We start from the raw sequence: 25132 nt of genomic DNA, 5'->3' as shown, positions 1-25132 counted from the left end.
GGAACATGTTTGTGTTTAGAACGGTCTCACCCTTGGTTCCAAATAAGGTTGCACTGCGGGGAGCCAAGAGGCTGTCGCTTCCAGTCCAATCTCCTTAACAGACACCCTAAGAGAGAGGGTCTACACACTGTTTCCTTTTGGCCTTTTATTCAGTAAAATTGGAAACCTACTCTAAGTGACAGTACCAAGTTCTATGAGAAATGCCTTTACATCTTCAGGGACCTCATGTGGCTAGAAGGGTAATGTAGGACAGACTCCCACACAACAGCCCAGCTGGTAGTGGTCAATGAGGGCTGAGCCCAAAGAAACAGGAAGGGAGAGGGCATCCCTTCCAGCAGGTGTCCCAGAGAAGACTTCTGGATGAGTTCCCAGTTGAGCTGGGCCTTGAAACATGGGTCTGACTTGAATAGGAAGGAATGAAATGGATTCTTCTCATGGATACTGAATCACCCTGTTGGATGCTTGGGAATGCCTCCATGGGAAAACCATGAGCCAGATGCTAAAGTTCATGGAGCAGATGAATGTACAATTTAGAAGGACACTTGTGGAGGTAACCAGGCTCAGCAGAACCTGGTCTAAGTGAGGGGCCTATTCTTTTGCATGGTAGCTTTTAGGAGAATAGCAGAGAAGTGCAAGAAGGAAGTTTGTAGGTGTTCTTCCCACTCCTGTCTATGAACAGGGGAGTCAGGGGTCAAGGGAGTCAGGAAATTACTCCAGTGGCCTTTGTGGGAAGAGGTGTCATTTGAGAAGGCAAACTTCTTTCTAGAGAACTGTCTTAATTTGGGTCATCCCAAAGCAGATCCCGAGACAAGGTTTCAAATGCAAGTAGTTTATTTGGGAGAGGGGGTACAGTGGCCACAGGCAGGGGCTTGGGGAAGGGACACAAGAAAAGGAGCCAGTAATCAGAGTGTTTCCAAGTTCCAGTGAGGCACCTGGAGCTCAGTGCTCCTGGGAACACCCTGAGTGCTGGTGTTGGGGACACATCTGAGGCAGAGGAACTTATACTTCAACTATAGTCAGTCTTTTGTTGAGAGCCCCTGGAGGAGGCATAAATTCTCCCCAGTGATTCTAGATGGACAGAAGGGTGGTAAAGCACGTTTTGGAGGGAGAGTCCTCAGGTAAGGAAATGCAGGTGCTGGCCATTGGAAGTCAGTAGAGTGGGCTGATGTAGAGAAAGCAAGGTGAATGTGTAGAGCTGGGCAGCATTTGCTGCCCACATCTGTGGAGGTGAGAAAGTTCTAAATGGTTTCTCTCGGACATGCAACCCAACACCAGTATCTGCACCAATGCTGCTTAATTTTCTTTTTAATTTTAAGAATAAGGAATTAAGAAAATGAAACTCCTCCGAATGATGGCTTGAGAGCAAACAAGTTCTTTTTGAGCGTTGTTGATAAGAACAAAAACTTTTACGTAGTGAAACTTCAATTAGCTACAATCTTTGGAGCCCAAAGTGCCGTGCTTAACCCTCCCCTTAACCAGGGGAGCTTGTAGAACTGCACTGGCCAGTGGAGTAGCCACTAGCCACATGTGGCTATGTAAATTTCAATGTTAAAATTAACTCTTGAACTCTTGAGTTGTACTATTCACAGCTCAGTTGCCCAGAGCCATGCATAGCTAGTGGCTCTCCGTTGGACAGCTCCCACATAGAACATTACCACAGTCGCCAAAAGTTCTGTTAGACACACTTCTGTAGGCCCACAGAGGAAACTGAGCACATACCAATTCCTGTTCTGCAGAGCGTAGGTGTTCCCTAGCTACATCATTTATAGGAACTAAAATTTTTATAAGTTATTTCTGTCTCAAAAAATGTAAAACCAAGTTCATGTGTTCATAGGTTCCTGTTAATCAAGATGTACTTTAACCAAAACCAAAAGAGAAGTCTCATTGGACTAGATTAAGTCTTAATACCTACTAGCTTTCTGGGGGATCTCGCATGCACCATAGTCCTCTTTTCATTTTATAGATGAAGATTCACATCTCTGCCCCACAGTGCCCCTCATTCTTGCGTAAAGCAGGGAGTTGGCTTGTGACATCAGACTTGAGAGATGAGAGAACAGCCCCAGGTTCTCTGGACACCCCTATCATAAATGGTATAGATCACAAGGCTGATTTCTCTTAGCCCTGACTCCCTTTACCACCTCCCCACCCTCACACTGGCTGTGCACATCCTCTTAAAATGAACAGAACTGAAAAACAAGAGCCTGGGACTCTAGGCTTGTCTTTCCTGAATATCTCAACACCTAACTTTTGGGAGTCTAATGGAAGTCAGTTATAGCACAGAGCACACATTCATCCTGTTTGTCTAAGATGAAAATCTGCAGTCAAACAGAAAATGTTTGGGGATTCTCCTACAACTCTGGTTGCCATGACGACACCTGGCCTAGCATCACTCCAGTAGCAGGATAATTGAGTATGTGACTCCTGGTCCTCCTGACAGCATCCTGTTATACAACGGTTTGATTCCAGGATTTCCTGTATGTTGAAGGCATGGCTGTGCTCCATAGCCTATTGCTTAAAAATTACATTTGGTGAAAGCAGCTGAGAAAAAAAAAACGTTTTGTTCTTTGATGACGATGAAGAGGGAGGTGGTTGACTGGTATGCTATGCCCTGAAATACAAAGATAAAAGTAACGTTAACAGATACTGTGGTGCCTGATCAGATCTCCTTTGTGGGGTTGGCACCCCCCTTTGGCTGATCGCAAATCACAACTGCCACGTTCTCAGAGGATTGCCCCTCAGACTGTGGGAGTTCCCTTGCCTGGAAATGCCTGGAAGGTTTTGTACAACCTCTGAAGCCATCGGCTGACTATTCTGCAGTTACAAAAGCCCAGTCTCCTTAACTCTAGGTGGAGCAAGTTTTGGATGGCCATTTATGATAGAAAACTCCCTGCAGGGTCCGGGTGGATTTCGGCTAGAAATGCACCCTGCCTTCTTCCTCTGCCCTATTCTGTTTCTCTCACTCCCTACAGATTTCTCCTGAGAGCCTTCCCTCAGTAAGTCGTGTGCACACACAACTCCACCTCAGGTTCTGCTTGTAAGGAACCTGACCTAAGACAATAAGCCTGCCAAATAAGTGTCTAGTTAATTGCTTTGTAATAAGAAATTAAGATGCTTATAGATACAACATTACACGTAAAGCTGCTTCAAAGTCTTTAGATGAGATTTCAAAATGGTGAATTTTGTATTATCCGCTATTCTAATTTTTAATACAGTGATTTAATATTTTTTAAGGTATCGAACTTATCCCTCAAGTGAGGATAGAAGATTTAAAGCAGATGAAGGTAAAATGGCTCAATCATTTTGCAAGCACTCTTAAATGACACATATTGGTGACACCAATATATTTTTATTTCTCACCAGATGTATTAATCGTGGCTACAAAACACTGATTTGGGACCCTCTTTGTTTCTTCCACAGGCTTACCTGAAGCATTTAAAGAAACAACAGAAGGAACTAAATTCTTTAAAGAAGAAACATGCAAAGGTATGGTGTGCTGAGTGTACTTACATAGATATGTGTGTGTGATTTTGTTTACTTGTTTGTTTTTCTACTTTTAGCTCTCTGATGAAAAGCTGTTATTCTGTGTAATGAACCAGTGGATTCTTCACAGGCAAAAACGTGGCTTAGAAACTGACACCAGCCAACTGGACAGTAGTACCTTCATTTTCACTTATTGGAAAATGACATTTAAAAACAGAACCCGTTTGGGATTGGCTGTCACTGATTTGTAATCTGCATTTCTAACAGTTCTTTCAAAAGATAACAAAGCCTCGCCCATTTAAAAATAGTTTAATTATCGGACTTTATCTAAAAATAAATAGGCCATAACCAGACTCTTGAAGACCAGCTTATAGAGGCACCTCCATCCCCTGGGTTACAAGTCCTTTACCACACACAGTGCAGGGAGGGAGGTACTAGCCAGCTCTGAACTTCTCACCCACCACTCCTGGAGAGAGGGCTCTTCTCACTTTCCCCATTATGTAAACTCTGCTTAGTGGCCTACTTCTGAAATAGAGTTGTTTTTCCTTTTCGCCCATAAGGAGAGGTTTTTTTTTTTTTGACAGTGATCATGAGAAATTATAAGAGCTGGTTGGCCTCAGGAGTTCTAGTGTGGGTTGGAAACTTCACCACACTCAGGCATCATCCTGCTTCCCATCGCTCCTCACAGGGAAAGGAGGAGAACATAATACCTCTTTTCTTCCCAAGATGGATCACAACACTCCCTGGGGCTGGAAGGGTAATGTGTGGGTTCATCCGTTTAGGGCAACAGGAGCAAGAGAAAATTTCTTAAAGGACTTCAGAGTTCTTTTAAACTAATCTTGCGTTCCACTTCTTTGTACTCTGACTCAGTCCTCAAACTAAAGCATGCCCTGCAGAGCCAGACTTGAGTGATGTATCTCTGAATCACTCCAGATATTAAAGTGCAGGGCTCACGGCCCCGATTTAACAATTTGTGCTCCTTTGAGAAACTCAGCCTAATCTTGGCCTAGTAATATTCCCTGTATTATTGAACTGATAGCTTGGTGGATTTGCGGATCTAGAGGTAACTCCACAGACTCTTTGCTCCTAAATTTCATGAATAAGTCCATTTAATGGAATTCCTTTTTATTGCCCATAGGGGACTCTTGCCACAGATTTTTAGAAGTGTGGGACTGTTGGAGACAGGGCTGCTTAACGCAGTGCTTTCAATTTTGTTGGTCGCTGGCAACAACCTAGAATATGGAAAGGCAACAGAAAAGAGGGAGAAAAGGCAACTTACCTGACTTTGATTATAGGGATGGACTTGGTACCCACATGGCAAGACAGCGTCCCCCAGATCTTTCTTCCATTGAACTTGGATCTCTGTCACTGAGGCAGGCATCTCCAAGGCCTGTGGGCTCCATGGAAACTTCCAACTTTTGACCTTACCCTCATTAAGTATTTCTTTGAGGCACAACCAGGAAACATATACTGTGACCAATAATAAAAATAACAATGATAGCGGCTAGAATTTTTACCTGCTCAGTATTTTCCAGATGCTCAGCACTTCACATTTATCTGTCTCATTTAATACTCTCCACCCTAGAAAGCAAACTCTATTTAAGAGTCTCCATTTTGCATGTGAAATGAAGAAATTGATGATTAGGGAGGTTAAGTGGTTGAACTATTGTCTCCACACTGGAAAGCAGCAAAGCGAGAATTTGAACCCAAACCACCTGTGTCTAGCACCCATACCCTTACTGCATTATTCTGTGAAGGACATCAGATGCTTTGGTAAGTAGACAAGTTCGCCTTGTTACATCAAATGCAGTGGTAGCCCATGGGATGTTACGAAAATCCCCATCGAGTTTGGATGGTATCCATACACTTGTTATCTGTACAGCTGCTAAGGAATGGTCCTCGATTCTTCGGAACTTGACCTACATACTACAGAGCAGAGTTATCTGTTGATTTCTTTGTCTGAACCTGTGATTCCAAGCTGACTCAGGTCAACAAACAGGACCATCTGCTTTATCAGAAAAGTGGCAAACAAAGATGGTGTCTTCATCAGCTTGGGCCACTGTAACAAACTGGCATAGACCAGGAGGCTTACACAACAAACATTTATTTCTTAGAGTCTGGAGGCTGGATGTCCGAAGGTCAAGGTGCAGCAGGTTCCATGCCTCATGAGAGCCCCCTTCCTGGATTTCAAAGAGCCTCCTTGCTATGTCCTCACATGGTGGAAAGAGCCATCATTTCTCTCATGTCCCCTCTTCTACAAGACTGATCCCATCCCTGAGGACCCTACTCATGACCTAGTCACCCCCCAAAAGCCCCACCTCCAAATTCCACCTCATTGGAAATGAGGGCTTCAACATAGGAATTTGGAGGGGGAACAGAAACATTCAGTCCTTTAATAGGTGGAAAATTACTTTTCTGTGACATAATTTAGAGCTGGCCTTGGTAGATCTTCCCCTGCACCTCAGACACCACTGCACTTCATTCAGCCAATCCCATTTCTTCGTGCATGTTGTTTAATAACCAGTAGATCCTGGATGGCTAAGAGAATCCATGTTGCTTTCCTTTGTAGAAAACAAACGAGCGTCTTGGAGCCCCACATGACAGTAGAACCAATACCTAAAAGGAGATTTTAAATCTCCCTAAATCCAACTATCTGCATTTGTGTGGACTCTCAGAACAGCTTTAGTGTGCCATTTTTGGAGGAAGTGTTTAAGATTCCTTAGGTCGAACAACCGAGAAAATTGCCCTAGTAAAATGTGCCGTGCTTGCCTGTTGCTTTTCAGAGAGCTTTTCAGGAGTATTTCTGAGTAGGGCAATGCCTTTCATAGCTGCTTTTTCAGAATCTCATGCACTGCAGAAGTTCCCATTACAACTGTGTGATTATGAGCTTACGAATGAATCCCTTCCTCCACATTAAATGCACAGGGACCCACTTTATTCAGATGGCTTTGGCAGTATAATTTATGAATTCGGAATTCTATAGTGTTTTTTTGTGGGGTTTTTTTCCTGTTTTTTTTTTTTTTATTCAATTACTTTGCATCTAGTGTATTATTAGTTTCAGAGGTAGAGTTCAGTGATTCATCAGTTGCATACAACACCCAGTGCTCATTAGTCCAAGTGCCTTCCTTAATGCCCATCCCCCAGTTACTCCTTGCCCCCACCGACTTCCCATACAGCAACCCTCAGTTTGTTTCCTGTAGTTAAGAGTCTCTCAGGATTTGTCTCCCTCTCTGTTTTTGTCTTATTTTTCCCTCTCTTCCTCTATGATCCTCTGTTTTGTTTCTTAAATTCCACATGAGTGAAATCATATAATTGTCTTTCTCTGATTGACTTCTTTTGCTCAGCATAATACCCTCTAGTTCCACCCACATCATTGCAAATGTAAGATTTCATTTTTTTGATTGCTGAGTAATATTCCATTGTATGTATAGACCACGTCATCTTATCCATTCATTTCTCAATGGACATCTGAGCTCTTTCCATAATTCAGCTATTGTGGATGTTGCCGCTATAAACTTTGGGGTGCAGATGCGCCTTTGGATCACTATGTTTTCATTCTTTGGGTAAATACCTAGTAGTGCAATTTCTGGCTCATAGGGTAGCTCTATAGTGTTTCTATCATAAGACTATTAATAAGGTTAACATTTATTTAGTGCCAGTTTTGTGTTACATATTTTGGGGGGGGGGGGTAGCAGAGGTAGAGAGAAAGAGAATCTTAAGTAGGCTCAATCCCATGACCCTGAAATCATGACCTGAGCCGAAATCAAGAGTCAGATGCTAGGGCGCCTGGGTGGCTCCGTTGGTTAAGCAACTGCCTTTGGCTCAGGTCATGATTCTGGGGTCCTGGGATCTAGTCCCGCATCGGGCTCCCCCTGCTCAGCAGGAAGCCTGCTTCTCCCTCTCCCTCTCCCTCTGCCTGCCGCTCCCCCTGCTTGTGCTCTCTCTGTCAAATAAATAAAAACCTTAAAAAAAAAAAAAAAGATGCTTAACTGACTGAGCCACCCAGGCACCCTTGTGTTACACATTTTATGTACATTCTCAACTCCTCACAATATCCCTGAAGCCTAACACTGTCCACATTCTAGAAATGAATAAAATGGAAAAGAGGTGAGTCCCTTGCCTAGAGCTATGTAACTAACTAATGCTGGTAACGGGCCTCATATGCTTATGTCTAACACACACCTTTTACAACTCACCACATTATCACTGTTCATTAAAAATGCATTTCATCTATTTTAACTCCCCAAGGGTTTCCCAAATAATTTCAAATAATTAGAGCTTCTGTCTATATGCTTTCTGTAATTTTTCAGTCTGTAATATCTCCCTAATATTTTCCATGGTCTCATCTGAACTATCTTCTAAGATGAAGGATTTACCTGAATATTTTATTTACCAAATCCATACTGAGGCCTACTCTGCGAACACACTTGTCTTTCAAAACGAAAAAGGGAAAACCAGTGGAGCAGGGTGGAAGGATGTGTGTGTCTTCTAACATAGGACACTTAGTGCCTCACCGCCATGTGAACTTGTTTATCCTAACACTGATTTTTTTCTTCTAAATACTTTTAAAATGGTAAGACTAGCTAATATATATTGAGACTCACTAAGCACTCAGGTATTCTTGTAACAATTATATAAAAGAGCCCTACCATTATATTAACTTGTATCAGTTAAGAGTCCTATTTTTCTCAATAACAAACTACCCGCAAATGTAGTGACTTCAGACAGCAGCCCATTTATTAATTCACAATTTTGGGGGTCGCCAGTTTGGCCAGTAGTGGGCAGATGGGGGCGCTGGCTGATTTAGGAAGGCCTCTGCTGAGCCACTTCTTGCTGCTTTATGTGACCTCTCATCTTCAGGTGAGCTAGTTATTCATCTGGTAGGGTTTCGGAGACCAAGGAGAAGCAGTACCTGATCACTTCCGCCTCGTTTTCCTGGCGAAAGCAAACCATCAGGCTGATCCAGATTAAAGGGCTGAGGACTCTACTTCTTGACAAGAGGAGTCTCAAAGTCACATCAAAAAGTAGGGGGGATGGAGAGAGTGGATACAGAGAGAGAGAATTGCCATTTCTGCAAACCATCTACCAACCATTTGTCAGGTGAGATAATTTACACTTAAAAGAACACACCTTGACTAAATGACCTAGCTTTTAAATGGCAGAGTCAGGATGTGAATTAAATTCTAACTCCAGAACTCAAGGTTTTTTTTTTGTTTTTTTTTTAGTATAGTTGACATACAATGTTAAGTTAGTTCCGGGTGTGCAACGTAGGGATTTGACAAGTTTGTACACCGTGCTGTGCTTACCACAAGTGTGGTTGCATCTGACACCATATGATGCTGTTACAATACCATTGACTATATCCCTTATGCTGTACTTTTTCTTTTTAATTTTTTTATTGTTATGTTAATCACCATATATTACATCATTAATTTTTGATGTAGTGTTCCGTGATTCATTGTTTGTGCATAATACCCAGTGCTCCACGCAGAATGTGCCCTCTTTAATACCCATCACCAGGCTAACCCATCCCCCCACCCCCCTCCCCTCTAGAACCCTCAGTTTGTTTTTCAGAGTCCATCGTCTCTCATGGTTCGTCTCCCCCTCCGACTTACTCCCCTTCATTCTTCCCCTCCTGCTATCTTCTTCTTTTTCTTTTTTCTTAACATATGTTGCATTATTTGTTTCAGAAGTACAGATCCGTGATTCATCAGTCTTGTACAATTCACAGTGCTCACCATAGCACATACCCTCCCCAATGTCTATCACCCAGCCACCCCATCCCTCCCACCCCCCACCACTCCAGCAACACTCAGTTTGTTTCCTGAGATTAAGAATTCCTCATATCAGTGAGGTCCTATGATACATGTCTTTCTCTGATTGACTTATTTCACTCAGCATAACACCCTCCAGTTCCATCCACGTTGTTGCAAATGGCAAGATCTCATTCCTTTTGATGGCTGCATAATATTCCATTGTGTCTATATACCACATCTTCTTTATCCATTCATCTGTTGATGGACATCTTGGCTCTTTACACAGTTTGGCTATTGTGGACATTGCTGCTATAAACATCGGGGTGCACGTACCCCTTCGGATCCCTACATTTGTACCTTTGTGGTAAATACCCAGTAGTGCAATTGCTGGACCGTATGATAGCTCTATTTTCAACTGTTTGAGGAACCTCCATACTGTTTTCCAGAGTGGCTGCACCAGCTCGCATTCCCACCAGCAGTGTAGGAGGGTTCCCCTTTCTCCACATCCCCACCAACATCTGTCATTTCCTGACTTGTTAATTTTAGCCATTCTGACGGGTGTGAGGTGGTATCTCCTTGAGGTTTTGATTTGGATTTCCCTGATGCCGAGCGATGTTGAGCACTTTTTCATGTGTCTGTTGGCCATTTGGATGTCTTCTTTGGAAAAATGTCTGTTCATGTCTTCTGCCCGTTTCTTGATTGGATTATTTGTTCTCTGGGTGTTGAGTTTGGTAAGTTCTTTATAGATTTTGGATACTAGCCCTTTATCTGATAGGTCATTTGCAAATATTTTCTCCCATTCTGTCGGTTGTCTTTTGGTTTTGTGGACTGTTTCTTTTGCTGTGCAAAAGCTTTTTATCTTGATGAAATCCCAATAGTTCATTTTTGCCCTTGCTTCCCTTGCCTTTGGCGATGTTTCTAGGAAGAAGTTGCTATGGCTGAGGTGGAAGAGGTTGCCGCCTGTGTTCTCCTTTAAGATGTTGATGGACTCCTGTCTCACGTTTAGGTCTTTCAACCATTTGGAGTCTCTTTTTGTGTGTGGTGTAAGGAAATGGTCCAGTTTCGTTCTTCTGCATGTGGCTGTCCAATTTTCCCAACACCATTTGTTGAAGAGACTGTCTTTTTTCCATTGGACATTCTTTCCTGCTTTGTCAAAGATGAGTTGACCATAGAGTTGAGGGTCCATTTCTGGGCTCTCTATTCTGTTCCATTGATCTATTTCTTTGTGTCTTCTTCAATTTCTTTCATGAGTATTTTACAGTTTTCTGAGTACAGATCCTTTGCCTCTTTGGTTAAATTTATTCCTAGATATCTTACGGTTTTGGGTGCAATTATAAATGGGATCGACTCCTTGATTTGTCGCTCTTCTGTCTTGTTGTTGGTGTATAGGAATGCCACTGATTTCTGTGCATTGATTTTATATCCTGCTACTTTACTGAATTCCTGTATGAGTTCTAGCAGTTTGGGATGGAGTCTTTTGGGTTTTCTACATACAGTATCCTATCATCTGCAAAGAGTGAGAGTTTGACTTCCTCTTTGCTGATTTGGATGCCTTTGATTTCTTTTTGTTGTCTGATTGCTGTGGCTAGGACTTCTAATACTATGTTGAATAGCAGTGGTGAGAGTGGACATCCCTGCCGCGTTCCTGACCTTAGGGGAAAAGCTGAGCTTTTCCCCATTGAGAATGATATTCGCTGTAGCTTTTTCATGGATGGCTTTTATGATATTGAGGTATGTACCCTCTGTCCCTATACTCTGAAGAGTTTTGATCAAGAAAGGATGCTGTACTTTGTCAAATGCTTTTCCTGCATCTATTGAGAGGATCATATGATTCTTGTTCTTTCTTTTGTTAATGTATTGTATCACGTTGATTGATTTGCAGATATTGAACCAACCTTGCAACCCAGGGATAAATCCCACTTGCTCATGGTGAATAATCCTTTTAATGTACTGTTGGATCCTATTGGCTAGTATTTTGGTGAGAATTCTTGCATCCATGTTCATCAAGGATATTGGTCTGTAATTCTCCTTTTTGATGGGGTCTGTGTCTGGTTTGGGGATCAAGGTAATGGTGGCCTCATAAAATGAGTTTGGAAGTTTTCCTTCCATTTCTATTTTTTGGAACAGTTTCAGGAGAATAGGTATTAATTCTTCTTTAAATGTCTGATAGAATTCCCCTGGGAAGCCTTCTGGCCCGGGCTTTTGTTTGTTGGGAGATTTTGGATGACTGCTTCAATTTCCTTAGTGGTTATAGGTCTGTTCAGGTTTTCTGTTTCTTCCTGGTTCAATTTTGGTAGTTGATACATCTCTAGGAATGCACCCATTTCTTCCAGGTTATCTAATTTGCTGGCATAGAGTTGCTCATAATATGTTCTTATAATTGTTTGTATGTCTTTGGTGTTGGTTGTGATCTCTCCTCTTTCATTCATGATTTTGTTGATTTGGGTCATTTTTTTTCTTTTTGGTAAGTCTGGCCAGGGGTTTAATCAATCTTGTTAATTCTTTCAAAGAACCAGCTCCTAGTTTTGTTGATCTGTTCTACTGTTCTTTTCATTTCTAGTTCATTGATTTCTGCTCTGATCTTTATTATTTCTCTTCTCCTGGGTTTAGGCTTTATTTGCTGTTCTTTCTCCAGCTCCTTTAGGTGTAGGGTTAGCTTGTATATTTGAGACCTTTCTTGTTTCTAGAGAAAGGCTTGTATTGCTATATACTTTCCTCTCAGGACTGCCTTTGCTATATCCCAAAGATTTTGAATTCTTCTTTAATTTCCTGGTTGACCCATTCATTCTTTAGTAGGATGCTTTTTAGCCTCCATGTATTTGAGTTCTTTCCGACTTTCCTCTTGTGATTGAGTTCTAGTTGCAAAGCATTGTGGTCTGAAAATATGCAGGGAATGATCCCAATCTTTTGGTACCGGTTGAGACCTGATTTGTGACCTAGGATGTGATCTGTTCTGGAGAATGTTCCATGGGCACTAGAGAAGAATGTGTATTCCGTTGCTTTGGGATGGAATGTTCTGAATATGTCTGTGAAGTCCATTTGTTCCAGTGTGTCATTTAAAGTCTTTATTTCCTTGTTGATCTTTTGCTTAGATGATCTGTCCATTTCAGTCAGGGGGGTGTTAAAGTCCCCCACTATTATTGTATTGTTGTCAATGTGTTTCTTCGCTTTTGTTATTAATTGCCTTATATAATTGGCTGCTCCCATGTTCGGGGCATAGATATTTACAATTGTTAGATCTTCTTGTTGGATAGACCCTTTAAGTAGGATATAGTGTCCTTCTTCATCTCTTATTACAGTCTTGTTTTAAAATCTAATTTGGCTGATACAAGGATTGCCACCCCAGCTTTCTTTTGGTGTCCATTGGCATGGTAAATGGTTTTCCACCCCCTCACTTTCAATCTGGGGGTGTCTTTGGGTCTAAAATGGGTCTCTTGCAGACAGGATATTAATGGGTCTTGTTTTTTAATCCAATCTGATAGCCTGTGTCTTTTGATTGGGGGCATTGAGCCCATTTACATTCAGGGTAACTATTGAAAGTTATGAACTTAGTGCCATTGTATTGCCTGTAAGGTGACTGTTACTGTATATTGTCTGTGTTCCTTTCTGGTCTATGCTGCTTTTAGGCTCTCTCTTTGCTTAGAGGACCCCTTTCAATATTTCTTGGAGGGCTGGTTTCGTGTTTGTAAATTCCTTTAGTTTTTGTTTGTTCTGGAAGCTTTTTATCTCTCCTTCTATTTTCAACGACAGCCTAGCTGGATATAGTATTCTTGGCTGCATATTTTTCTCGTTTAGTGCTCTGAAGATATCATGCCAATCCTTTCTGGCCTGCCAGGTCTCTGTGGATAGGCCTGTTGCCAATTTAATATTTCTACCATTGTAGGTTGCATATCTCTTCTCCTGAGCTGCTTTCAGGATTTTCTCTTTGTCTCTGAGATTCGTAAGTTTTACTATTAGATGTCGGGGTGTTGACCTATTATTATTGATTTTGAGAGGGGTTCTCTGTGCCTCCTGGATTTTGATGCCTGTTTCCTTCCTCACATTAGGGAAGTTCTCTGCTATTATTTGCTCCAATATACCTTCTGCCCCTCTCTCTCTTTCTTCTTCTTCTGGGATCCCAATTATTCTAATGTTGTTTCGTCTTACTGTATCGCTTATCTCGAATTCTGCCCTCATGATCCTGTAGTTGTTTATCTTTTTCTCAGCCTCTTTATTTTCCATCATTTGGTCTTCTATATTGCTGATTCTCTCTTCTGCCTCATTTATCCTAGCAGTTAGTGCCCCCATTTTGGATTGCACCTCATCAATTGCCTTTTTGATTTCGACTTGGTTAGATTTTAGTTCTTTTATTTCTCCAGAAAGGGTTTCTCTAATAACTTCCACGCTTTTTTCAAGCCTAGCTAGTATCTTTAAAGTCATGATTCTGAACTCTAGGTCCGACATCGTACTAATGTCCGTATTGAGTAGGTCCCTGGCTGACGGTACTACCTCTTGTTCTTTTTGCTGAGGTGATTTTTTTCGTCTTGTCATTTTGTCCAGAGGAGAATAGATGAATGAGAGAACAAAATGCTAACAGGTTAACCACGTCCCCAGCAAATGGGATATGTATACATATCAGAAAAGACCTGAAACCAGGGGACAAGAAAGAAAAAGAAAGAGAAGAAAAAAAGATAAAAACAAAAACAGAACAATACAGAAAAGGCAGAATATGATCAAATATGATCAGGCTAGTGCATAGATCAGTGCCACACACTAGATTTTGGGCATATTTTGGTCTGTTAGAGAAAAGTGCCTCCTAAAATTTTAAAGGAAGAAAGACATATGTACAAAATAAGGATTGATACAATGAAGGGATAGAAGATGACTAAAGATGAAAATTATAAAAGATTTTATAAAAGGAATTGATAAGTTGTTTGAAAGGGAGAGAATGTGATCAGGCAGGAGACTAGAACAAAGCCATACACTAGTGATTTAGGGTATATTTTGATCTGTTAGATGAAACTGTATCTCAAAATTTTAAAGAGAGAACAACTTATATATATATATATATGCCAAAAATAAGGGTAACTACTATGAAGGGATAAAATATGACTCTAAAAATGAAAAATAAATTTTTTTTTAAAAAGGGATTGATAAGATGTTGGTTGAAAACGGGAAAAAGAAAAATTAAAAAAAAGTTAAAGAAAATTAACTTTGATGAACTAATGAATCATGGTAAAAAAAAAAAGCCATGAATTCTATGTGCAGTATTCCCCTAGCGCTGGAGTTCTCCCGTTCTCCTTGATCGGTAAACTTGGTCTTGGCTTGCTGGCTGTTTGTGCTGATCTTCTGGGGGAGGGGCCTGTTGCCATGGTTTCCAAGTGTCTTTGCCGGAGGCGCAATTGCCCCGCCCTTATGAGTCTGGGCTAAGCAAGCTGCTGGGGTTTGCTCTCAGGAGCTTTTGTTCCCTGCGAGCTCGCGGTACAGCTTTGGAGGATCAGGGCGAAAATGGTGGCCTCCCAATCTCCACCCGGAGGACCTGAGAACTCGGGGCTCCGCTCCTCAGTGCACCCCCGGAGAAAAGCAGTCACTCCCGTCTCCCCGGTCTCCGGCCGCACTCCATGCTCACCCGGCCTGTGACCGAGCGTTTCTGTCTCTGGCACCCGACCCCGTGTGGAGTCTCCAAACCCAGCAGATCCCTGCGGTGCACTCCCACACCGCTCCTCCCGGGGGAGGAAGGGGAGTCTCCCCAGCTCTGCCGTTTGTTGGGTCCCTGCTGGAGGAGCAGTGACCCGACTGGGCCGCGGATCACAGTTTATGGCAACCGCGAGCTGAGAGCCGGCGCCTCGCCTCCGTCTCTGCAGCCGGCTTCCCCGCTCTGATACCTGGGAGCTCTGCCGCACTCAGGCACCCCCGGTCTTTCTGTGACCCCGAGGGTCCTGAGACTGCACTGTCCTGCAAGGGTTCCACTCCCCGCTTAGCCACTGCAGCGACGTCCCTCAGCGGAGCCGACTTCTAAAAGGTCCGATTTTGTGCTCCGCGGCTCTATCACTTGCCAGAAGTGGCCGGCGGAGGCCCCCTCCCCCGCCATCTATCCTCCCGAATATCGCCTCGGATTCACTTCTCTGCACGTCCTACCTTCCCGTAAGTGGTCACTTCTCTGTTCAGAGAGTTGTTACTACTCTCCTCTTCGATCTCCTGTTGAGTTCGTAGGTGTTCAGAATGGTTTGATCCCTATTCAGCTGAATTCCTGAGACCAGATGAAATCTAGCTATGCTGTACTTTTTATTCCTGTGACCTGTTCATTCCACAACTGGAAGCCTGTATCTCCCAGTCACCTTCTCTTGTTTTGCCCACCCGCCAACTCCCTTCTCCTCTGGAACCATCAGTCTGTATTTATACATCTGATTCTGCTTTTTGTTTGTTTCTTCATTTGGCTTTGGTTTTTTTAGGTCCCACATATGAGTGGAATCATTTGGTATTTGTCTTTCTCTGAGTTACTTCACTTACCATAATACCCTCTGCATCCATCCATGTTGTTGCAAATGGGATGCTCTCATCCTTTTTTATGGCTGCATAATATTCCATTTTATATATGCGTGTGATTGTACATATACACACACCGCAACTTCCTATCCATATGTCTATCAGGGGACACCTGCGGTGCTTCCACATCTTGGCTGTTGTAACTACAAAGATCCATATATCTTTTGGAATTAGTGTTTTCTTTGGGTAAATATCCAGTAGTGAAATTCATGCTCCTAACCACTTGACTGCATTACCTCTGAGTTTTCCCACATTGATTTTTCTTTCTCACATCTTCTTGATGGTCTTAGTTAAAGGCTTTTAAAACCAGTCGTGATTCTATGAGAACACAGATATCTTGGCTTCCTTTGGGACTGTTTTTTCAACATAGGATCCTTGGACCAAGAGGTGGAGGCTTTGTAAAAAAAAAAATGCATATTCTTTCATCTGAGACATAATGATAATCTTCAAGAAGAGGTCTAGGAAATAAATTTAAGCACCTCTCCTGCACACATTACATTTTGAGAACTGTTTCTTTAGCAATATTACTTGGTACTCTATTACGTCCCTTGACCCCTTAGTGGAAGTCCCCGTAATTTCCTGCAAGCTGAGGATGAGGCCTCCTTACAAAAACAGATTTTGACCTGTTGTCAAGCAATAATGAGAATAAATACCCCCAGCCTTTCTGTGAAACAACACCTTACAACCCTAGGATGGGGCTAAGATTTGCCACCCTAAGGCCTTCGGTTATAAAGTAACCTACTGAGAAGGAAACCTGGCCCATGCTGTATCCTCCCAACCACAGCATCCAAGCATCCACCTTGGCAGTTGGAAGCTGAGAGCAGAGACTCCTACTCAGTCCATATTATGATTGTAGGGCACTCACAGCTCTTACACATCAGCCTAGGTAAGTAATGCCACTGCTTAGACCTACAGGGAAGCAGAGAATCCAAGAGCTAAATCCCAGTGGCTTAAGACACAGATGTATTATGCCAAAGAAATCATCTTTTCAACCTTGGTTAGCTACAGGATGAGGAGGAATTGTGTACGAGGATCTGCCCTCTGCAAGAGGTACACAGAAATAGGTGTGTGAGCTGCTTTTAGGATACCAAGCAGAAAAGTCAGGGATAATGACCATGTCAGCCCCCAGTGAGACTGGGCTGTGAGTTAACATACCTAGAATTTGGCAGTTGGCAGTGGTCATTGGCCATTGCTTTTGACCCTGTGAGGGCAGCTGGCAATCAGACTCCTGTGTGTCTCTCACTTTCTAGAACCACCTCTCTAATCTGAAATGGAAACTAGGGGGAATGGCTTTCAAGTGTCCATTAGATGAGAGAGAGCAAAAGCAGAACTAAGCAACAGTAATCTCCCCTAATGCATGACTCATTGGAATCCAGAACTGGAGTTTCATTCAGTAAGAAATGGGCATACTTTTCAATTGTCTGATGTGGTCAAATCCCTAGAGCAAATAAAACCCAAAGTTGGGTAAGTATCCCCAATAACATGTTAGAAGAACAGTTACAATTTAAATGCCTACAGGGACTAAATAAGTAAATGAAAGAAGTTGGTTAGAGAGAGCAGAAGAGCATTCATTCCCATCCAAAAGGCAAATCAGACTTAGCTTCCCACCACTGCTGCCTTGAGAGTCCATGGGCCAGCTTCATTCTCGAAAGGGGATTCATAAAATCTGAAATCTTATATGAACTTCCAGATCTTTAAATATTAGTCACTAGTTCAGTCTTCTCTCAAAACACCATGGAGAGGAGGGAGAAATCTTACATTTGTAGGCTGGATGCATCCCTGGGGCCACCGGTTTGCAGCATCACCATCAGATGAGTCCAGTGAAATGCCTGAGAAACTGACCAATATTTGGCATTTCAGTAAAGCTACTGATGGAAAATTTGTTCTTTGCTATGCAAACAATTTAGCTGATAACATCAAGACTGCTGTTAAACTCATCAATTATAATTAATAGTAAGACCTCAGTGCCAGACCCATAACTCTGTTAGGAAGAGAGACAGCAGCCACCCACAGAGGCAGCTTACTGGTGACCTCAGAGTTGCATGCTGAGCAAACGTGCCTTACTCCAATTTTTCAGCAATATCTGTGGTGCAGTCATTCACGCCCACATCATTCACGCCCACGCCACATCAGTCACAAGAATGAATTGCAGCAGAAGTCTGTCCCAAAAGAAGCTGAATTTACTCTTAACTCCAGTAAGAAACCTATAAATTCTGCTAAAGACTGTATATGTATTCTCCCCAAAAATATCCCAACTAAGATCGCCTTTTCGGTCAACACATCTAATTTTGGTACTCTTGACCTAAATGAATGAAAAAAAGGTATGCCTCTTCAGTAGTGTCTCATGATTTAATTAAGGACCAAAGAATAGAACCAATGATAGGCTTTTTCTGAGTTAAAATGGACGGAGAGACCGTTTCCTGGCTCCTCTGTTTTATGCTCCAGGAAGCTGAGGCTTCACCACCATCACATAATTAGGAGCCCGTTCCTTCGTGAATGGAGAAGTGGTGTCTGGAAACCAAATTATCCTAAAACACTTCAGTGACCACTTCCTACCACACAGGAATCATTCTGAGCATGTAGAGAAACACAGAGATACTTTTTCAAGACCAACTTTGTTATTTGTATTAACAGTAATCATTTCGATTCAGTGTACTTCTAATTTTCCATATTTTTTTTAAAGATTTATTAATTTGAGAGAGAGAGAGCACAAGCAGGGAGAGGGGCAGAGGGAGAGGGAGAAGCACACTCCCCACTGAGCAGGGAGCCTGATGCAGGGCTCGATCCCAGGACCCCGGGATCATGACCTGAGCTGAAGGCAGATGCTTAACTGATGGAGCCACCTAGGTACCCCCTAATTTTCCATATTATTCCTGCATACGTTCAGTAACTTTGCAGCTCATAAACAACCCATGAATGAGGTTGGGCAAATGGATCTTGTTCAGTTTTCTAAGAAAGAGGGTGAGGGCTGGAAAGATTTATATAAGTTTCACAAGGCCCCACTTGGCTAATTATTGACTGAGCTAAGACCAGAATCCAAGTGCTCCTGCTGTTTTCCCTTGCTATTTTTTCATTTGTACAACAAATATTTAATGAGCACCTGCTCTGAACCAAGTTTTGCGTCATGTACCTCTGAACAAAGACTTGCCCTGCCTTCATAGAGAATATCTTACCTACTGGAATCTATTGTGAATGCCTTTCGTCACAAACAGCCTCATTCCTCATCTCTAATTGGGTTAATAAGATTCACCATAAGGTTTCCTTAAGAAATAGTCTGTCAGTGTACTTCCAAGCCTCAAATCCTCTCCTTTTCTTGTGCTGCACTAGGCTATTTAAAGAACAATCTTCTCCACCCTCCCTCCAATACTTGCAAGAAACAGGAAAGCAGAAAGATTACACAAGAAAGATTATTCTAATCTGTTTGAATCTGCACTTGCATAGAGTCCCTTATTTATTTGCCCAGGAAAATTAACACTTGGGCTGGGCAGGCGTGATGCCTTTAAATCTTGGAAGGAAGACTATTATTAGGACATTTTAGTAGGCTCGTTGTTGTCCACACAATACAAGAGTAGTTAAATCCATTCAAATAAGGAGATGTTAACGTGTTGATTCCTGAGGCAGTTGATTCAGTGTGGAGGGAAGGTTTATTGATTTAATCATTCTGCTTGCTCTCCCTTATCCCAAGTCACTCTCTGTATGTTATCATGGATATTGAATAATATGAACATGTTACTATATTTTGAATAAGGTGTAGCAGGCATTTGAAATATGATTATTATATTTACTTTTAGTCCTAACAACCTTGTGAACTAGGTATCGCTCTCCCAGTTACAAAGATGAACAGATTGAGAGGCTAGATGAGTTGCCCCAGGATTTAAGCCTAAAGAACCCATGCCTTTAACCCAATCTACCACATTGCAAAAGCCCTGGCTGAAATGTGTTTATAACACAAAGTGCACACATACTGGGAATGTGGCTAGACTTATGAGGCCTTCCAACCACAAATTAAGCAAGATACTGTTCCACATGATTCCCTGACCCCAAATCCACAGCCATATAGCGTCACCTTGGACCACTCTGTTGTCCCCATTGTCGGTTTCCTGTCCTGAGAATCTCCCCACCCAGCACCACCCTGCTCCGCGACTTCTAAAGGCATGATGGGGATTTGAAGTCAGCTGACAGTGACAATCCCACTGGCAATTCTCACTGTTTAGCGATAGTATTTAAGACCTTCCAAAAACGTGCTGGGTGTTTAGAAACCATGTCACATGTGAATAGTTATACTTAGCATGTGAAAGAGGGAAACTATGGTAGCTGAACTTACCTAGTTGAGAACCACTGTGTGGTAGGGGCTGTGGAGTAATTAGTTGTCTCCAACAGAACAAAGACCAGTGGGTAGAAGTTCTGTGGAGAACATGTATGTGTAGAAGAGAGGACTTTGGGATGATCGGTGCTGCCCAGTAGTGTGCAGGGATGCCTTTTGAGGTGGGCATGTTCTTTAGGCTGAGGCTAGACACTCCCTTATTGGGGATACCCCTGTACAAGAAACTCTTGTGTTGGGCGGGAGATTGGAAGTCCTTCCACTTCTCAGAATTGGTTACTCCTCAATTTCCAAACCTTGGTTCTGGGAAAGCTGTTGAGAATCGTGCCAGCCAAACATAGGCAAAGTTTGTCAGCCACCCTGGAAGAGCCCACCTTGTGACGGCAGATTTTTCTCATTCAGGAGCACAGCACGATGCAGAAGTTGCACTGCACACAAGTTGACAAAATTGTGGCACAGTATGACAAAGAGAAGTCAACGCATGAGAAAATCCTAGAGAAGGCGATGAAGAAGAAGGGGTAATGGCTCTTTATTTCATTCTGAAAGCTTTTTGCCTTTTTATATTTTGTCTTCCCCCACAGTTCATTTAACTGCTTAGGTCAAGGCAGAACTTAGTCTTGACTGTGTTTTCATTCCATTAAAATTTTTTCCTGGAAAATAAGAGACTCATTCAACTGAAGGCAGGGATTGAAGTAGAAAAGAGGAGCTTTATTCCAGTTGGACAGCCATTGGTTGATGACACCGTAACTATGTCCCTCATGTGTTTTCCACTTGGGTATCTTTAAGGTGAATGGGGGGGTGGGGGAGAAGGAAGGACAAGCTAAAGTTGGGAACTTTTGAAATTACAGAAATCCTTTTTCATAGCCAGAAAATAAATAAGTTTGATGCACTCAGGAAAAAAAAATGCAATCTCGATTTTTAATATTTGAAGAATCTTTAGCTAATGCCAACAGATAAAACTGTTAAATAAACCCTATCAGTGCATTTACTATAAAATATTTTTGTCTAGAATTAAGCCAGGGGGATGTTTCTGTGATGCCACAAGCTCTCCAAGTAACAGACTAAAGGGAGAGCATCCTCGGTGCCAGCCCTTGAGAAGTAATAGATTTGATGAGAGTCAAATAGATTTGATGAGAGTCTAGCATTTTTAGAATAATGCTTTTCTCAGAGACGTTCTCAATAAGATAATGAAGCATTCTCACTTAGGCCATAATACATCAGAGCGTATATGCTGAAGACAGAAGCTCGGGACCTGTTCTGGTTTCAGCAATGCTACAGATATTCCAAAAGGGAAAAATTATCACTGAAATAAGCAGTAATGGTTGCTGGGAAATTGCCTCATATGTATTTCCTAGTCACAATGGAATAAGAAGCAAAAATTGCCCTGTGATGCCAAGAAATGTTATTTTCTGCCTTGCTGGCATGTGTAAAAGACAAAAATCTGGCTTTATAACCAGAAAGAATTTAAAAATTCACTTCCAAGCTGAGGACCTATTTTCTAGTTATTATCTCCAATAGTATTTTATTGAATAAATGAAAAATTAGCCTCAAGAAAAGCAGGAACCAAAATGGAAACTCTGACAACAGACCCTTCACAATGAAATCATTGTTAGATGTGAAGTGTCTCTTTGTGTAGTGGTTGAATTGAGTAATCACGATGTGGATGTTTTGTAAGGTGTACATCTATTACTAGAAATACTGATGTTGCCCAATGAGCCATGATGTCCCGTGTTTGATGAACAAATTGTCTTCATTAGAAAGCTTTGGAGCAAGGGCCCATGGGAATGGGAAGATATCTAACATCTGGCACATGTTTATGATTTTCCATTTTCAGGGGAAGTAATTGTCTCGAAATGAAAAAAGAAACCGAAATTAAAATTCAGACACTGACATCAGATCACAAATCTAAGGTAAGAAAATGCCTATTTTTACAGCAGGAACTTGCAGAAGATACTTTGTAATTTTTTAGATGCCTTACCTAACATAAATCAGAGATAACTAACCTGGGGCTGGTCTGGGAAGTCAAGAGATATCGTCATTCCCATTTGTTCCAGACTCACTGGCTTTGGGAAGGGCCATTTCCTGGAACATCTTTTCCTTCATCTGTAGAAATATGCATACAGTCTGTCTATGCTGCCTGCCTCCTGCCTCTGGGGCATCAAGTGAAACAGGACAAATACTATATAAAATACAGAACATGCTTCTCTAGAGAAGTAACATTAAACATAGAACAAAAACCCACCCAACCTGAGGGTTGTTAGTAACTCTTTGATACTTATTCCATTCTAACTTTGCTGTGGAAGTTTAGGATGGGGAAAAAAATCAAGAGCTGACATTCTAGGAGATGAGCCCAATTACTCATATTTCCCCCAAAACATAAGAAAATAGGAACTTGGGAGATTTATTAGTTTGTGGGCTTTTGGGGAACTGAGCACTAAGTTCCAGTCAATAATGCAAAGAATTCTTCTAGCAGTAATAGTTACAGAGGAGGGGTGGTACTCTTAAAACTCCCAACTCTAGCTTTTGGTCAAACCAGCCAGCCTCCCTGTGTCTCCACACAGTTCTGTCATCTGCCCCGTGGCCCTGCTGCCTACATGGGTGAGCCACATGGTTCAAATGGAGGTTCTCCTCGGTGCTATGTATTTTGTGTCCATCGTGTGAAGTTACATAGGCAGGAAGCCATGTGTCTTTGAGAGTTGTTCTTCAGTCTCTCTCTTCTTAACTGGAATGTTTGAGAATTAATGTCTGTGCACCATGCCATGACTTCTAGAAGCTTTGCACAGATAGGAAAGTAGAAATCTTGGCCATGATATCAGTTTGCTGCACAGCACACCGGGTCAAAATCTAGTGACTTAAGACACCTCCCAGTTATTACCTTACAATTGAGTGGGTCAGAATTTGGGCTATACTCAGTTGGATAGTTCTTGGGATTGTGATTAGGGCTCACTCGTGTGTCTGCCATTAGCCGGGATCGATGGCTGTACTGAGATACCCCGGTCGGTGGCTGGCAGCTGATTGCTTTTTCCTGTATGACCTCTCATCCTCCAGCAGGCTAGCATAGGCTCTGTCCCAAGGCAGCCTTGGGATTCCAGACAGCAAGAGGGAGCATTTTCCAAACTACTGCTTGCACCATATTTGCTACTATCTCGTGGCTAAAACAAATCCCAAGGGTGGCCAGTTTTAAGGAGGTGGAGAAATGGACACTAGATCTTGATGAGGAAAGGTACAAAACCACATTGCAAAGAGCATGGATATAGGGAGGGAAGACTTTCTACCCCAACGTCTGGTATGGTTGACACAATGAGTCCTAATCCAGCGATAAAGAGAACCTAGGCCTTCTCCATTCAGACCTGCGGCCGTGTGGATGTGAAGCAGGAAAAGCATGAGGAGATTAGGAGAAGCTGAGAGAATCCATAAGGAGCCCAGAGTCCAGACAAAAGGAAACATGGACAAGTTAAGCAGTGGAATCATAGGGCATGGCTGAAAATTTATAACCAAAGCAATTGATTATTTTAAGAAGCTAGGACTTCCTGAGTCCCCTGGATTAGTACATATTTTTTGCAGTTGGAGTGTCTACTGATTCACCAGCTAAATTGGTGGGTGGGATTTTAAATGCACGACAGAGACTGTTTTCAGTTCAAACCTGATCTGTGAGAATTCCAAGTGGCACCATCCCATTTTCCCCTACACAGGTCAAAGAGATAGTGGCCCAGCACACAAAGGAGTGGTCAGAAATGATCAACACCCACAGTGCTGAGGAGCAAGAAATCCGGGACCTGCACCTCAGCCAGCAGTGTGAGCTCCTGAGAAAGCTACTGATCAATGCCCATGAGCAGCAAACCCAGCAGCTGAAACTGTCCCATGACAGGTAGGCAAGTGCACCTTCTCCAGAGAGAACTCCTAATTTTGTAATAACACTGAGCTGTTACGTGTATCACGTCATATGGTTGAGGTGAGCAACATGAACTATAAGCAATGGCCTCTGCCATCGAAGTGCTTTCAAGTGTTGGCAAGGTCTTAACACTCACATGAAAAATGAAGTTGAATTACAAATAGTATACGATGTATACCAAAAAGCACAGCCCGAAGGAACTCTGCTGTCTCTCTAGTAGCTTCACATGGAGGCTTCAGGGAGTGTTAGGGCCAACGCTTGGCTTTGGAAAACGGCCTGGAGCCTCTTAGGAGAGAGGACACAGAAGGAGACAAAGACCAACCAGTTAAGCTCCTCGATCAGATTGGCTCTGATCACTCAGTGGCTAAATGTGGTGAGATCCTTCTTTACATGATTAGGACTTCTAGAAATTTTAGAAAGATAGGCCTAATCAAGAAACAGCAAAGAAGTATCGGTTGATGAATTGAATATTACATTTAAAATTCTGCAAATGATGAGCTAGACTCCCCTGCCCCCCCCCGCCCCCAGCAGAAGAGTGTCGATGTCAATTACATCCTTTTATCACAGCCTTTACAGCTTGCTCGCCATGCCTCGGATATGCCACTGTTACGGTCTATTGATATACACAAAAGAGTAGAAAATTGAAGCGTTGTACAAACAAAGCAAACAAAAAAAGTGTTTAAATGCTAACTGCATAAATTATCTGGGCGCGTTCATGAATTCCCAGCCCGGTTTTGGAGTGATGGATCGATCCAGCTGTAAGAACGTGAAGCGTCTTGCCATTGTTGCCCAATTCTCATTCAAGGCAACGAAATGAGGTAGACCGTGCTAAGTTTGCTGGAGGTCAGTGGTCTGTACCCTGTCCATTCTAAAGTATTCTATGAAGTTGTATAGGATTAGGAGTGATCTTTTCTTTTTTGCCCTTCAAGATGCTCTTAATTCAGTACACAAAAAGGTCTGCTCACCACTCTGTCTTTGACCGCTACCGCAGTACCAGATTGTAATCATCCCTCCTTCCCCAAAGATACTTCACAGGACGAGGTGCTCCTCTCTCCTCTTTCTTGTCATTGAATAAAGAAAAAAGCCCTCAACAGTAAACATTGTTCAAAAGGAAAAAAAAAAAGTAAACTAATTCTTGCATTGCTTAGGAAGTTATCT

At 42.3% G+C, this 25132-nt stretch overlaps 1 protein-coding gene across 5 annotated transcripts in view; it reads left to right on the top strand.

The window, feature by feature from the left end:
* Nucleotides 1-25132, top strand: part of PLCB4 (phospholipase C beta 4) — a 171595-nt gene that overhangs the window by 134618 nt on the left and 11845 nt on the right. For all 5 annotated transcript variants that reach the window (XM_088026249.1, XM_028112973.2, XM_088026248.1 and 2 more), the window contains 5 exons: nucleotides 3232-3281; nucleotides 3418-3483; nucleotides 20485-20600; nucleotides 21917-21992; nucleotides 23775-23950. In XM_088026249.1, the coding sequence (XP_087882375.1) occupies nucleotides 3232-3281; nucleotides 3418-3483; nucleotides 20485-20600; nucleotides 21917-21992; nucleotides 23775-23950 (484 nt within the window). The remainder of the gene's footprint in view (nucleotides 1-3231; nucleotides 3282-3417; nucleotides 3484-20484; nucleotides 20601-21916; nucleotides 21993-23774; nucleotides 23951-25132) is intronic.

This window comes from Eumetopias jubatus, unplaced genomic scaffold (genome assembly GCF_037043125.1).
Source record: "Eumetopias jubatus isolate StellerSeaLion01/CBP00866 unplaced genomic scaffold, mEumJub1_p1.0 scaffold_9, whole genome shotgun sequence".
Lineage (NCBI taxonomy): Eukaryota > Metazoa > Chordata > Mammalia > Carnivora > Otariidae > Eumetopias > Eumetopias jubatus.
This window is presented reverse-complemented; position numbering and strand designations above follow the sequence as displayed.